The sequence below is a fragment of the Phocoena phocoena genome, chromosome X (genome assembly GCF_963924675.1).
Source record: "Phocoena phocoena chromosome X, mPhoPho1.1, whole genome shotgun sequence".
Lineage (NCBI taxonomy): Eukaryota > Metazoa > Chordata > Mammalia > Artiodactyla > Phocoenidae > Phocoena > Phocoena phocoena.
In genome coordinates, this window is record NC_089240.1 from 114,321,815 (window position 1) to 114,337,670 (window position 15,856).

General features: G+C 38.4%; 1 protein-coding gene across 2 annotated transcripts in view; it reads left to right on the top strand.

Annotated features, from left to right (window-relative positions):
* The window catches only part of SLC9A6 (solute carrier family 9 member A6), a 52,477-nt gene that overhangs the window by 13,828 nt on the left and 22,793 nt on the right, over positions 1–15,856 (top strand). For both annotated transcript variants that reach the window (XM_065901124.1, XM_065901126.1), the window contains exons 6-10: positions 196–301; positions 6,354–6,495; positions 8,339–8,444; positions 8,741–8,829; positions 11,094–11,207. In XM_065901124.1, the coding sequence (XP_065757196.1) occupies positions 196–301; positions 6,354–6,495; positions 8,339–8,444; positions 8,741–8,829; positions 11,094–11,207 (557 nt within the window). The remainder of the gene's footprint in view (positions 1–195; positions 302–6,353; positions 6,496–8,338; positions 8,445–8,740; positions 8,830–11,093; positions 11,208–15,856) is intronic.

Consider the following 15,856-nt stretch of genomic DNA (forward strand, 5'->3'; position numbering starts at 1 on the left):
TACAGGTACACAGTTATGGAAAAGAAAAATATTGACATAAAATTACTGAATCTTTGATATGGTAAGAGAATGTTTATTAGGATTGAATTCTGAGATGAAGAATGAATTTCTAAATAGCTATTACGGTCATCTGTGAAGGGAAAAATGTTATATTTGTAATGTCTTAATATTCCTCTGACTCTTTCTACTTGCTAGTGACTGTTCTTGCCATATTCCACGAGCTTCAAGTTGATGTTGAACTCTATGCACTTCTTTTTGGTGAAAGTGTCCTCAATGATGCTGTTGCCATAGTGCTATCTTCGTAAGTGTTTGTTTTCTTATTATATTCTGTATATTGAATGTTAGGGTTCTAAGAACCAAAAGTCACTTATTGAGTGAAGTGCATTATGAATGGAAACATTTGAAAAACTGAAGCATTTTTTTCCTCTTGAAGAAATATATACTTATAGATAACGTGGAAAATGCACGGAAGAAAAGGAAGGGAAAAAAATGATATGTACTCCTGACACCTAAAGACAATTACTGTAAACATTCTAGGACATTTTTAAAAATTCTTTTTTTTCTATGCATAGTATTTTTACATAGTTGTGATTGTAGTGTATGTATAATTTTGTATTATGTTTTAACATTATAACATGGACGTTTTAGTTTTTCATCAAATTAAATTTTGGGCGTACATATATATTCACATGGTTCAAAAATCACAACGATATAGAAAGGTATACATTGAAAAGTCACGTTCTTACTCCTGTCCTCATCCACCTGTCCCCGTAGCCCCTTACATAGGTAACCATTTTATTAGTTTCTTGTGTATCCTAGTATTTCTTTATTCAAATGTAAGCACACATATGAATAAATATTCTTATTTGCCTCTTATTTCTTATTTTAAAAGTAGCATGCTGTATATGTTCTATACCTACCTGACTTTCTCTCACATAACTATATTCTGGAGATCTTTCTGTATCAAAACAAGGAATTTTCTCATTCTTTGTTTGCAGGCGCATAGTATTCTATGAACTGTACTATAGTTTATTTAATCAGTCTCCTATTGGTGGAATCATAAAGGGTTTTCAGTTCTTTGCTATCCCAAATAATGCTGCAGTGATTAACCTTGAACTTAACCTGTTTTATACATGCACTGGTATATTGGTGGGATAAATTCCCAGAAGTGAGATGAGTGGCTTAAAGGGTAAATACATTTGTAATTTTGTTACATTGCTAAATTGCCTGTCAAAGGTATTATGCTATTTTGCATTTTAACCACCAAATTGTGGGAGTGCCTGTTTCCTCATAGCTTCACCAACAGAGTATTTGTCAGACTTTGGTATCTTTGCCAATTTGATGATTGAGAAATACCTCATAGTTTAATTCATATTTCTCTTATTTTACATAATTTCAGAAACTTTTTAATTTTTAGAAGTATTAAATAATACACTTTTTAAAGATAATGAAAATGAGCAATATTTTAATCTAGTTGTAGAAATTACTATACATGCTACCAGAAGGTGTTTGCAGGTGAAAGAATGGGTCTGAACCTCTGAGGAACTCAGTCCTGCCAACTCACTCCTGCTAAGCAAATATCTAATCCTATAGACAGTTGCCTTTACTCCACACCAGAACTTTCTACAAGAGAGAAGTAAAACCCCTTCACCTTTCCTCCTTACTTTTATTTCTCTCCTTAATTTCCACTTCATTAACTATAAAAGAGTAATCAGTCACTGACTCTGGTTTACACAGCTTGATTGCCCCCATTGTCTAACAGCAAAGTGAAAATTATCCTTTCTGAGATGTAACACTAATCCCTTAAATGTTGTTTATGAAGCTGTGCAAAAGATCAAATCTTCTTTTGTGAATGTAATGTATATAAATTCTACCCCCTCCACCATATTTATTGCCAGATTTTTTTGCAGCTGTCTACAACTAATGTAAATTTAATTTAAGAAATAAAGCCCAAAGGCTAGAACTAATATTGATACTAAATGTATGTACCTTCAAGGATGATAGGTGCAAAGTAAAAGTTTTCTATTGTTTGAAGGGAGGAAGAAATGGATAGTGTGGTTATAACTTACGTGTTATAAAAAGAAAATGAAGCTACAAAGATTGTTGAAGTTTTCAGCACAAAAGAACATGTAAGATCACCAGTGCTACCAGACGAAGAGAATAGGGTACAGGTAGTTACTTTTAGCATCAATTCGCCATCCTAGATAATTATTCTGCTACTTAATCGTTTACTAATACGTGTTCCTTCCTCATTGCCCTAATGGATTAAGAGTCAGAAAAATCTCCTTTCTGGTCCTATCTTAAGCTGATGTGCCCTGTGCCTTAGTTTTTCCATTAATAAAGTAACTTATTTCCTGCAACTTCAAGAACAGTTGAATAGTATTAAAAGAAGAAAACTCATCAGAAAATTTTGAGCTTGGGGGTGTACGTATCAGTGTTGGTGAAGAATAAATGTGTTAGAAAGAGAGTGCCCTTTCCGTTACACTTCTCACAAAGAGGAAAGGACTTCTTGTCCTTCTGTTGCAACCTTTCTCAAACAGGGTCGTGTGAGAGAATTTAAGCCTTGTAGAGAACGATTCAAGTGATTCTTTCCTCAATTTTCCTAAGGATGGTACATAGCTAGTACTATTCTAGATTCACAGGCGATGAGTTAACTCATTCCATAGTCTGCTGGAACTGTGGTGGAGAAGGACTGTATCTAAAGAGTATCATACCCGGGGAATCATTAGCTGTGTAAGTATCTTAATAGAAGTGAGCAAATGAGTTCCTGCCCAAAAGATGAAGGGAAACCAGTGATGTTGCTGGCTATGGGAGGTCACTAGCTGGAGTGCTCGGCGTTATGTTTTTCATCATCTTTCATTTGCCTCTAAAAGTACGTTAGATAGAAATAAATAGTCTACCTTGTGTTGATTTCTGTTTGATGATTTTCTAATGTGTATATTCTATAGAAACAGCCTTTTACAAAGAGGGGGGCCCCTTTCTGAAGGACTTCTGCTTGGCAATTAACAGGTTAAGACATCTGTTCTTGAAATTTATGTTGGAAGTTGCTTTTGTTTGCTTTTTGACCTGTTAGGTTAGCAGTGACTTTTTTTTTTTGTTAACGTTAATGCTTTTAATCTGGTGAGGGTGGAGTGAAACTGGTTCCCTCATATATTGCTGTATGAGGTAGAGCTGTGTGTACTGATGTAGTGTCATACATATCTAGTTAGAGATGAAGTCTAGGTTGCATAGCATACCTCTGAATGGATATACCATGATTACCCTGGAGACCTAAATTCATACTACTTTAAAATATGTTTTTAGGGTCATTTACATTTTATAGAATATAAGTGTGAGTAAACAAACATGGCTGACAAACTCTTTAACTTTACTGGTTATCAGAGATATACATATTAAATTAGTGGCCATTTTTACCTATTCAGTTAACAAGAAAAAAAATTGTTAGTGAAAATAGTTACTGCTGGTAATGGTCTAGTACAGTCATTCTTAACCGGGGACAGTTTTGCAGCCCCCCGCCCCCCAACCAGGGGCTATTTGGCAGTGTCTGGGGACATTTTGGTTATCATGAATGGGAGGAGGTTGCTACTGGCATCTAGTGGGTAGAAGCCAGGGGTGCTGCTAAATATCCTTCAATACACAGGACAGCACCCACCACCCAACAAATGATTATCTGGCCCCAAATATCAATAATGCCAGGATTGAGAAACCCTGGAGTTGTAAAACTATATCACTTGTACATTGTTGTTGACATTGAAATTGGTATTACCTACTCTTTTATATTTTATCATTATGATAATAAAATTAATATTCAAAGTAGTTGACTTAGAAAGTAGAAAATTCCTGAAATTTCAGCTCTCAGAAATAACCACTATTAAGGTTTTTATCCAGATTTTTTCCATTAGGATATTAGCATACATATAAATATATTAACTTTTAAACAAAAAGAGGCATAGCACTATACGTGCTTTTCTGTAACTTGCTTTTTTCACGTAGACATTGTACTGTATTAATACCTCCATTATCCCATTGTATGAATGCGCTACAAATTTACCTCTCCAACCCCCTGTTGATTAATATTTGGTGTTTTCTAATATCGTACTATTGCGAATAGCACTGCAGTGAACATATTTATGTGTAAATCTGTGTGAATCCTTGAGAGTATTTCTGTAGGATATTTTTTAGAAGTAGAATTTCTAGGCCAATGGATATGATCACTAAAACGTTGAGAGATGTCATATTTCCCTCCTGAAATGTAATACAGATCTATTTGAAAGCCATTGTTCAACATGTAAAAGGAGCCATAGGTATAGTAATACCCTATTTCTAGGAATGTAGCACAGGAAAATCGTCCAAAATTTGTAGAAAGCACAAATAAGTTCTTTCACACTGTTATTTATAGTAGCAAAAATAATAGAAGCAAAACTTTTAAATGTCCGACAGAGAGGAAATGGTTAAATAAATTATGTTATATCCATTTGGATCATTTTTGAAGTCTTAAAAAACCATGGTTAGACTGTAATAATTCTTACGTCATTGTCAGTTGAAGAAGCAGAATTCAAAACCATATGTTCACTATGATTACAACTAAACATGAAATAGCATGCATGTAACAAAAAGAGGGGAAAGAAATACAGAAGGAAAATAATAGATCTGTCAGAGTAGTGGAATGATGGGGTGATTTTTTTCCCCCTAAATTGTACATTGTATTACTCTCAGGATTTTTTTTAAGTATTCATAAAAATGCTACTGCCTCAAGATAAAATGTTGACTGATGTAGAAAAGATGAATTAAGATTTCAATCCAGAGGCCAACATTTGACTGAAAAGGAAGAAAACAAACCTGTCATCTCTTCTCAGCCCACCATGCTTTTCCTGTGTTCTTATACATTTTAGTGATTAAAGAATAAAATAATGATTAGTGTGAATCTTGAATTTCCATGAACCAATCCAGGGAAAGCAGTCTCAGGAGGCGTGGCATCGATATTTTGTTCTTGCCAGCATTTTGAAAACTATCGCCAGGGAGGAAGGTTATTGTAGCAATATCCTTTCTTTTCTCCAGCCAGCCGCTATATTTTCATGCTATAATGTAGTCAAATCTCATTTACAGTGGTGGAGCCCTTTATGCGTAGGTAAGATAGCATGACATTAAAGGCCATTTCCTATTCACTGAAATAATATCAAATCTACCAGTCCCAAAATGATCTGGTCACTTTGAAGATTTAAATGCAAATGTTTAAATTTTTCAATTCAGATTGAGTCTCAGAAATTTCTAGATGCCATTACCAGAAATTCATGTTAGAGTCATACTTCAATAAAATAGGTAAAATTAGGAAATTTTAGCTTGGTCTTAGATTTTATTTTGTTTTGTTCTGTTTTTTAGTTTAACCAGCGAGGTATGAAGAGAACTTGGTAAACATGGTATAGCAAGGCCATTTTTTAGCCTTGAACCGTAAAAAACATTGCAGTAACCACAGGGAGAATTCATTATATTCTTCGGAATGTGTTTTTTCTGCTTCTTTTCTTCGACATGACTTGCATGATGTCTTTGAGTCTGGCTTTATTATAGAAACACTGGCACCTCAATTAACTGAGATGAGAACTGATTTAGTAATGGTAGGTGCTCTTGCCAGAGACCCACTAGCAGCAGTGATTTTCTCCGCTGTATTTACTTCCTGGGGCGACTGTTTTAAAAGAAGTATTTTTAGACTAGGTTTGAACTGTGAGTTCAAGATGGAGAGTGTCCCTTCTAATTGCTTGTCTTGGCCTCTTACAGAGTGGCTTTCTTTCAGAAGTTCGAGGTGGAGGATCCAGCTGAGTATGCTAAAAGTACTGTCAAGTGGATTCTAATTCATTGGCAGGCCTTTCAAGCCCTTTTATCTATAAAAGTCCATTTCAGTGAATGAATAGATAGGAGGCATTGGGCCCATTCTGGTATTCTAAAAGTTGAAAGGGTACTTTAGTCATCTTTTTTTTTCCCACAGGAAAAACAAAATGTGACCGGGTTGAGTATTGAACAATATTCTTTATATTCTTATGCCTCTGTTGGAAATACGGGGAATTTTTCATTAGTTTGTTCACATTAGTACATTAGGGCTTTCAGGCACTCAGTACCAGGAAGTCATAAACAGAGTCACAAAAGAATAGTACTGCACAGTATCTTGAGGCTGGAGGAAAAGGCTTGGTCCAACCTTATTTTGGCAATTCAAATCCAAAGCTTTTGGTTTTTATGCCCTCTGATTTCATCTTCAAGCTCTACACTAGGTAATTTTTTTAAATTTATTTTACTCTTTTTTAAGATAATGTTTTAAAAGTAAAAGTTGCCTCTTAGAAGTAAGAACCACCTCTCTTTTGTAGCTCAATAGTAGCATACCAGCCAGCCGGAGACAACAGCCACACCTTTGATGTCACAGCCATGTTCAAGTCTATCGGGATTTTCCTTGGAATCTTCAGTGGCTCTTTCGCGATGGGTGCTGCTACTGGAGTGGTGACAGCTTTAATATCCTTTTATTCTATTTATCTTTTCTTGTTAACCTCACAGAGTCATTGAATACTGTGTTCCATGGTCTCCACTAGTTCCATAATTGACATAGTGTTATAATTATGAACCTTATAAACAAGTACTTGGTTTGAAAACATTAGGCAATCATCTTTACCAATAAATAAAAGAATTTCATTGTTTTGTGTAGGACTTCATGCCCTCAAACACTCACTACAGAATTCTAATTGGACACAGTGACCCTTTGGGGGTGAACTTTTTTTTTTTTTAAGATCCATCCACTTTATTTATTTATTTTTTAACATCTTTATTGGAGTATAATTGCTTTACAATGGTGTGTTAGTTTCTGCTTTATATGGGGGTGAACTTTAAGGTTGTAGACTAAATTGATATAAAGGTAGATATATTCCAAAGAGCCTCTGCTTGTTCTGTACGGCTGTTCATCCTGGCAGTATTTTGCTCTTCGTTTAATAGGACAAATAGGAATGTATGACCTCGATGCCAGTTGAACAAAATAAGGTTCCCAGGTTAGGATAGCTGGGAGTTCATCTCAGCTGTCACCGATTTTAACCTTCTGCTCTCGAGTCCTATGCACTGCCACTAATTTGCTGTTAGAAATATTGAGTAAGTCAATCTTGTATTCATTCAAAAACAACCCTCTTTTTTTCTTACTCATTGTAGTTTTAAGTTAAAATATAATAAGTTAAAATATAATAGAAAATGATAGTTTAATAAATGGATCTAAATTTTCTGTTATTGGATTCTTTAAGTGCAAATATCCCTAAAATTCTGGAACTTCAGTTTTCCTTTTTATATCAGTGTTTCATTCTTCAAAAAAATTTCTTGATTGCCTGCTACATGCCACATGCTATGCCCTGTGTATCAAAGATAAACAAGACAGACGTGGCCTCTGCCTTTTGGAGCTTCTGATATAGAAGCATTGACACTTCACCTCATGGGACCTCAGTGTAGGAAGGTAGATGGCTGGGACAGCAGGGAAGATGAGTGGGGCTTGATCTCTAAAGAGCTTCCAGCTCTAAAACTTCTAAGGTACTTTCATATAAAACAAGTACTTTTTCTGAGAATATATTCATTTTCTATACTTCAGTTTTGTGGTGGAAGAAACTTGTCTTCGGGCTTTTTACAGACGAACTGAGGCATAAAAGGACAGTGAAAAGAGTTCTGAAGAAGGACCAGGATTTCTTCCCTAGCATAAGTTCCTTGAGGAACTTAATCTTTGTGTTGTAGTACACAGTTGTTGAAGAGAATGTAGACTCCAGCCTGAGATTCGCCACAGCTTGACACGGGCCCTTCCACTGGCAAGTAACATATACTTGTTAGACTAGTATGAGTGAGGGACGTGCCTCAGTTTCTTCATCATGGAATACTCCACATCACAGAGGTGTTAGAGGATTAAATGAACATGAAATCTCATGGAAATGACATATTTCTTAATAGATATAAATTGCTATCATTATGGAAGCTGTCTTGCTTTGGGTCACAAATTAATAGAGTTGGCATGTTGCGTATCTGATCTGTCACTCCTGTCCTTTACTGTCATGTCTATTCTTTACTGTGTGGTTTCTAGCAAGGCATGTGATACCCGTAAAACAATTGATGGACTAAGCTATAGGACTTTCTCATGGAAGGGAAGGCTGCTGACTCCTTAGTACAATGCTTGTATTCAGAGTTTCTTTGCTTTGGTACCTCCTTATTCTGTGACTTTTGTGTTAGAGACTGGAGAACCCTTCTTTTGCTTTTATGCTTGCCTTGCTTCGACTACTATTTTTTCTAGTCACACTTCTGTATTATGAGATCTTGTTATCAACCTTGACAGTATTACGTGACAAAGTTCACCAAATTACGAGAGTTCCAGTTGTTGGAGACAGGCCTGTTCTTCTTGATGTCCTGGAGTACCTTCCTCTTGGCTGAAGCATGGGGTTTCACAGGTAGGTTACTTTTTCCTTTTAATTGTAAACCCTTACAAGGAGGGACTTAGCCAGTGATTTTTTTTCTGTGTGTGGCCCAACCCCTCTAGTGTTTGAACACACTTGTTAGGGTTGGGATTCATGCTGTCACTTTAGAATGTAAAAGATTTTCAATGGAAGCGGTTCCTCTCAACAAAGTAAGTCACAACCGAAAATTTTAACACTAAGCATCTAATTTACTTCTATAAAATAAGAGCCCCCATATAGAAGTTGGGAACTCTCCTTTTATGTGAACTTGGAACTTGTTGTATTTATAGGTGTGGTTGCAGTGTTGTTTTGTGGCATCACACAGGCCCATTATACATACAATAATTTGTCCACGGAGTCTCAGCATAGAACTAAACAGGTAAGAGAAACTTTATAGTTTGTGAATAAACTTTTCCTCCTTGCAGCAAAACAAATTTTTTCTTTACTGAAAAATAATCTTTGTTCTGTTCAAAGTGATGTCTGCTCATTTCAACTCCTCTTCTGTTGACTCCAGAGATAGATGGGATTGTCAGATTGAAGGGTGACAGCTTTTAGGGTATAGATAGGTCAGCAGAATAGCCAGGGGCTGTTATTATTGTGGCTCCAGTGGTCAGTCAGTTAGCTTCCTTTCCTTGTTTCCCTTGTCTTATGGCTTTTTATCCTTCCAGTTTTATTGAGATATAATTGGCATACAGCACTGTCTAAGTTTAAGGTGTACAGCATAAGGATTTGACTTACATACATCATGAAATGACGACCACATCATCTCATAGAGATACAAAATTAAAGAAATAGAAAAAAATTTTTTTTCTTGTGATGAGAACTCTTAGGATTTACTGTCCTAACTATTTTCATATGTAACATACAGCAGTGTTGATTCTATTTATCGTGTTGTACATTACATCCCTAGTACTTATTTATCTTATAACTGCAAGCTTGTACCTTTTGACCACCTTCATCCAATTCTCCCTCTCCCCACAACTTGCCTTTGGTAACCACAAATCTGATTTCTTTTCTATGAGTTTGTTTGTTTGTTTTGAAGTATAATTGGCCTACAACACTATGTTAGTTCCTGTTATACAACATAGCAATTTGGTTTTCCTATACATTTCAAAATGATGACCATAAGTCTAATTACCATCTGTTACTGTACAAAGATATTACATAGTTATTGACTATATTCCTCACACTGTACATTTCATCCCCATGACTCATTTATTTTGCAATTTGAAATTTGTACCTCTTAGTCTCCATCACCTATTTCTTTCCTTCCCCCACCCCCAACTCCTCTGGCCACCACCTGTTTGTTCTCTGTATCTGTAACTCTTTTTCTGTTTTGTTATATTTCTTCTTTTTTTTTGGTTTTTAGATTCCACATATAAGTGAAATCATATAGTATTTGTCTTTCTCTGACTTATTATACTTAGCATAATACCCTCTAGGTCCATCCGTGTCGTTGCAAATGGGAAGAATTCATTCCTTTTCATGGTTGAGTGATATTCCATTGGGTACACACACACACACACACACACACACACACACACACACACACACACCACATCTTCTTTATTCATTCATCTATTGATAGGCAGTTAGGTTGCTTCTGTATCTTGACTATCATAAATAATGCTGCAGTGAACAGTGGGGTGCATATATTTGCTGAGCTCTTAAGTTCAAATGCATTTTACCCCCACCATGTTTATTTTATTTTATTTTTTTTTTGCGGTATGCGGGCCTCTCACCGTTGTGGCCTCTCCCGTTGCGGAGCACAGGCTCCGGACGCGCAGGCTCAGCAGCCATGGCTCACGGGCCCAGGCGCTCCGCGGCATGTGGGATCTTCCCAGACCGGGGCACGAACCCGCGTCCAATGCATCGGCAGGCGGACTCTCAACCACTGCGCCACCAGGGAAGCCCCCTACTAGCTTTATATATGGTTGATTTATTACCTTTATTGTATATTTGCCTTTACCAATGAGGTTCCTTCTTTTGTAATTTTCATGCTTCTAGTTGTGGCCTTTTCATCACAGTGATGTGAACAGGTGGAGGTGGGCAGGCAGCAGGGGAGGGTACAGAGCACCAGGCTATAATGTGTAAGCCCTACTCCCTCAGTGAGGGCTGAGACCCATGTAAAAAGTGAAATCACATGGCAAGGTGCTGTTGTGAGGGTCGTCATGAAGCATTCTGTGCCAGGATAAAAGGATTTGAACTGGATCTTACAGCCCGTAAAGAGGGACGTGTCTTGGAACTGCCATAGTTTTAGGGATTGCAGGGTTACCAGTTAGGGTCCTTTCACAGCATTATGGGTGGGAACTGATGAAAGTTAGACTAAGGCAGTGGCAGGGACAGCAAAGAACATTGCAAAAGAAAAATTGGCAGGGTTTGCAGGATGAGGACAAGAATGACTGAATATGGGGATTGAAGAAGGGAAGCTGATTGGGGAAGTGAAGGGGTAACATTTCTGGCTTTTTCTGTGGGCCCAGAAAAATGTCATCTCTACATTTGCTCCCCTCTGAATCATGAGTTTGGGGGGATATACATGAACGTTACATATTTGAAGTATCTGTTTCAATATCTTAGTAATACTCATGTTTTCAAATTATGTAACTTTATTTACTGGACTAACCTTTTAAAATTTCGTTTCAGTTGTTTGAGCTTCTCAATTTCTTGGCAGAGAATTTCATCTTCTCCTACATGGGACTGACACTGTTCACATTCCAGAATCATGTATTTAACCCAACATTTGTGGTAGGAGCATTTGTATCCTTTATTATGTGTTCCATTTTGGAAACTTCTTTTTAAATTGAGATTTGCATGGGTTTTCTGGAGGAATGATTGATAAGAATACAGTTAAATATATAAAATTTTCCTCTGAGTAAAGCAAATCAGGATTTCAACTTTTTTATCTATTGTATTCTATTTCCATTTTTTGTTTATCACACAAATAATACTAACAGATTGAAATGACAGAAAAAAAGTCTCCTGCCATTCTGCCAACCCCAAAAGATAAAACTGTTTGTCCTTGATTACTGAAGGGAAGAAAGAGAGATTGGGTGGTGGGGAGCAGTTTGCAGTCTGCCACAGGGCAGTAGTTGAAAGATGATGAAAGATGGAAGGAGGATCACCCACCCCTCCCTCCTTCCTTCCTTCCCTCCCTCCCTCCCCCCATCTCTCTCTCTCTCTCTCTCTCTCTCTCTCTCTCTCGTTGAGTTTTTAAAACCCAGCTGAAAAGGAGAAGCTGATTACATGAAAGACAGCAATCAATAGTGCCAGTCTCATGAGAAGGCAGGAGGAGATGGAACCCAAAGCACGTGGGGAGGGACGGGCCTGCAGTGGGAGGGAGCACAGCTCCGCCATTGTTCCAGGAAAGGGTAGGGTATGTAGAGATGAGGGTACATTTGCAAGATGGCGTTCCTGTCTGATTACTTCTATTTTTATCTGTAAAGTAGGAGGTGAGAGCATCTGCTGAAAGTGAGATAGGAGCAGGTGGCCTATCAGTTATCTATTATATAACAAATTACCCTAAAACTTAGCAGCTTAAAACAACAAACATGGATTATTTCACATGGTTTCTGAGAGTCAGAAATCTAGGAGCAGCTTCACTGGCTGGTTCTGGCTCCAGGATCCCTTCTGAGGTTGTAGTCATGCTCTGGGCTGGGGCTTCACTCTCTCGAGACTTGACTGGGGATGGAGGAGCCACCCCAACCTCACTGACACGGCTGTTAGCTGGAGGCTTCAGTTCTCCTCCGCGTGGACCTCTCCATGGGGCAGCGCACAACATAGCTTTCCCCAGAGTGGGTGAGCTGAGAGAGCACCAAGATGGAGGCCAAAGTGCCTTTTATGACCTAATCTTGGAGGTGATGTACCATCACCCCTTCTGCCATTTTCTATTGGTCACACAGACAAAACCTGGTACAGTGTTAGCAGAGGCTACACAAGGGTGTGAATACTAGGGAACCCTCTAGGAGGCTGGCTCCCATAGGTGATAGGAGTTTTGAGGAGAAGGTTTGGAAATAGTGGTTGCAAGAGTGGGAAAGTGAGTTGACCAAAAGAATGCAGTAGAATCGCTGAGCAGTGTTAGGGACCCACTTGAGTTTGAGGAATAAGTATTAACAGTAGAATCAATCTGCCCCGTTGTATGACTTTGTCCAGGAGAATTTAGCTGTAAGCGTGGAGAAAATAGATAGCTGAGTCCGTCTGAGTTTGGTGTTTTGTCAAGTCGGTGCAATGAAAACAGAGGGGTAAGTGAATGCAAGGTATTGGAATGAGTTTTATTAAGATGTGACTAAAAAAGGAAATGAAGAAGGGAGAGGACTGACTGATGGAAAAGTAGCAGGATCTTTGGACTGGAGGTCCCAGTGAGGTGGAAGAATTATCCAGGATAGATGAACATGAAACATTGTGGTCAGAGAGAGGGATGTTTGAATTAGTGATTTTCAAAAGAAGTACTGTTTTTTAAAAAAACACCTCAGAATGAAGATTCTGCCAAAAGAGATTGGCAGAAATATTTCTTTAATTAAAGCTCTAAGTAGGATCTGTGTTAGAAAGTAAAGTATTACTGAAATGCCATTCTGCAGTCTTAGTCTTCTGAGAATTAACTTCAGGCAAAAAATGATAAAGCCTTATTCATAAGAGAAGAACCTTAGCTGGAAGACTCCCATGAGATCAGTAACTTCATATCCTGCTAGTCTATGAGAAATTTTTTGAGCAGTCAAGTGGTTTGATCCACTATACTTATCCAGAAACAAGGCTAAATATTCTCTATAGGTTTCTGAGTCTGTTAGGAATTGAAGTTCCTCGATACAGAATCCTACCACGGAAATTGACTCGTACCAGGAGAGAGTTGCTCTCTTGCTGTCTATGTCTGTTAGGATATAGGTTTGGTTTCATGTGGCAATGACCCAAGTTAACCAAGGTTTAAAGAGGATAGAAATGTGTTTCTTTCTCATGGGAAAGTCTGGACTGATGTGGCAAGCTCTGCTCCACAAAGTCAGCAGGGACCCAAGCAGCCTTACGAGCATCCTTAGGGAGTTGCCCTTGTTCTTAGGGTCCCAGGTGGCTCACCCCCACCAGAACATGCACACATCACTTCCACCTAACACCCATGGGCTACACCTCCCAGCAGAGGAGGCTGGGTGTCTATATACTCAGATGAAAATTGGAGGTGATGGAGAGGAGTATCTACTACTATTGAGGGAAGAAAAAATAGATATTGGGGATATAACTAGCGGTCACTGCCACATTGACCCACATGTTTTGTTGTTACTGTTTTATTTTCTTGTTTATTGTTTTTTTTCAGGGAATCACTACTTTTAATAACCTTTGGATTCTAAACTAGTTTTAGATTTACAGAAAAATTGTAAATACAGAAAGTTCTCATATACCCCACACCCAGTTTCCCCTATTGTTAACATCTTACATTAGCATGGCATGCTTGTCACAATTAATAAACCAATATTGATACATTATTATTATTATTTATTTATTTATTTTTGCGGTACGCGGGCCTCTCACTGTTGTGGACTCTCCCGTTGTGGAGCACAGGCTCCGGACGCGCAAGCTTAGCGGCCACGGCTCACGGGCCCAGACACTCCACGGCATGTGGGATCTTCCCGGACCGGGGCATGAACCAGTATCCCCTGCATCGGCAGGCGGACTCTCAACCACTGAGCCACCAGGGAAGCCCTTGATACATTATTATTAACTGAAGTTCATACTTTATTCAGATCCCCAGAGTTTTTCCCTAATGTCCTTGTTCTCATCCGAAGTCCCATCCAGGCTGCCACATTTTGTCGAGTCATCATGCCTCTGGAGGTTCCAGTTGACTGTGACAGTTTCTCAGACATTCCTTGTTTTTGATGACCTTTGACAATTTTGACGGGGTACTGGTCAGGTATTTTTCAGGGTGTCCCACGACTGGAATTTGCCTGATGTTTTTCCCGTGTTTAGAGCAGGCTTGTGTGTTCTTTGGGAGGAAGACCACAGAAGTAATGTGCCATTCTCATCACATCATGGTAAGGGCACATACTTATCAGCATGTTAATAATGTTGGATTTGCCTGTCTTTCTTAATTCATGATATTGAGCATTTTCCATGCCCTTTATTGTTAAAAAAGAAAAGAAAACATGTGAGTAAAATATGCCTCTTGAAATTGTCTTCTTGAAAGGTTGCCTTCTTTGGAAATTTTTGGTCGATTTTTGACCCCCCAATTTTTTTTGAGGGGAGGTGTCATTCATGGGTCTGCAATTATTGTGAATATTAAGTGACCATTAGCACTGTGTTTAAATCTGCTGTTGCAGGAAACGGCCAAAAGGCGGCAGCGTTTCTCCATTCCCAAGTCTGGTTACTAGGGCAGCAGAGCCTTCCCGGAGGTCGTGTTCCTAGGTTGTAAGTTAGCCTGGAATGTGCCAGGAAAACTCCCCCTAAGTTTATGCCTCACTACTTCTTGTTCGTTTTTTTTTTTTTTAATTAATTTATTTATTTATTTATTTTTGGCTGTGTTGGGTCTTAACCACTTAGCCTAGATAGCGTTTGTCAGGTTGCTCCATTGTAAAGCTCCTCAATTTCCCCCCTTTCTATGTTGTACTGCTTAGAAGGGAGTCACTACAGGGAGCCACACTTAGGGACTGGGGAGTTCAGTTCCACCGCCTCGAAGACAGCGTATCTAGAAAATTATTTGAAATTCTTTCCACGGGAGATTTTTCTATTCTCCCCCATTTATTGTTTTAAGCTATCACTTATTTATATCAGTACAAACTCATTGATATTTATTTTATACTTCAGGTTATAATACAGTACTTCTTTTAAAATTGTGTTGCTTGACCTGTTCCAGCTTTGGCCACTAGAAGCTCTTTCAGTGAGCTCCTGTGTCCCTTGTGTTTTTTTGTTTTGTTTTGTTTTTGTTTAAATTTTTGTGAATGCTTCCTCACTTTCTGGAACTATAAGGTGCTTCAGGCTCATCTTATATATTTTCTGCCCCAGCCCTAGAATCAGCCATTTCTCCAAGGAGCCCTGGTTCCTTTTATTGGGGAATGGTATTAGAAACCAAGATCTGGGCTCTAGGTATGCTCAGTGCTACTGGGTGTCCTGGTTTCTAAGCCCCTCCAGCTGACAGAGGAGGAATATATATGTATATATTAGCTCCTGAATATATGTGTATCTATAAATATTTACATAGGTAGCCATCTGTATTTCTATTAAGCCAGATACCAATGTCTCCAACTCTAATCCGTTACCATATGGGTCATTCTAGCCTCCTCCCCTGCTGATCTGTGAATCCCCATTCCAATAGTGGGAAACCTGGCTCCCACCTTCTACCATCCATTACTTAACTGTTCCATTCCAGCATGCATAGTAATATCAGGATTGTTACCCAGTGCTCCCATGGGAAGCAACTTTATCAATGAGCA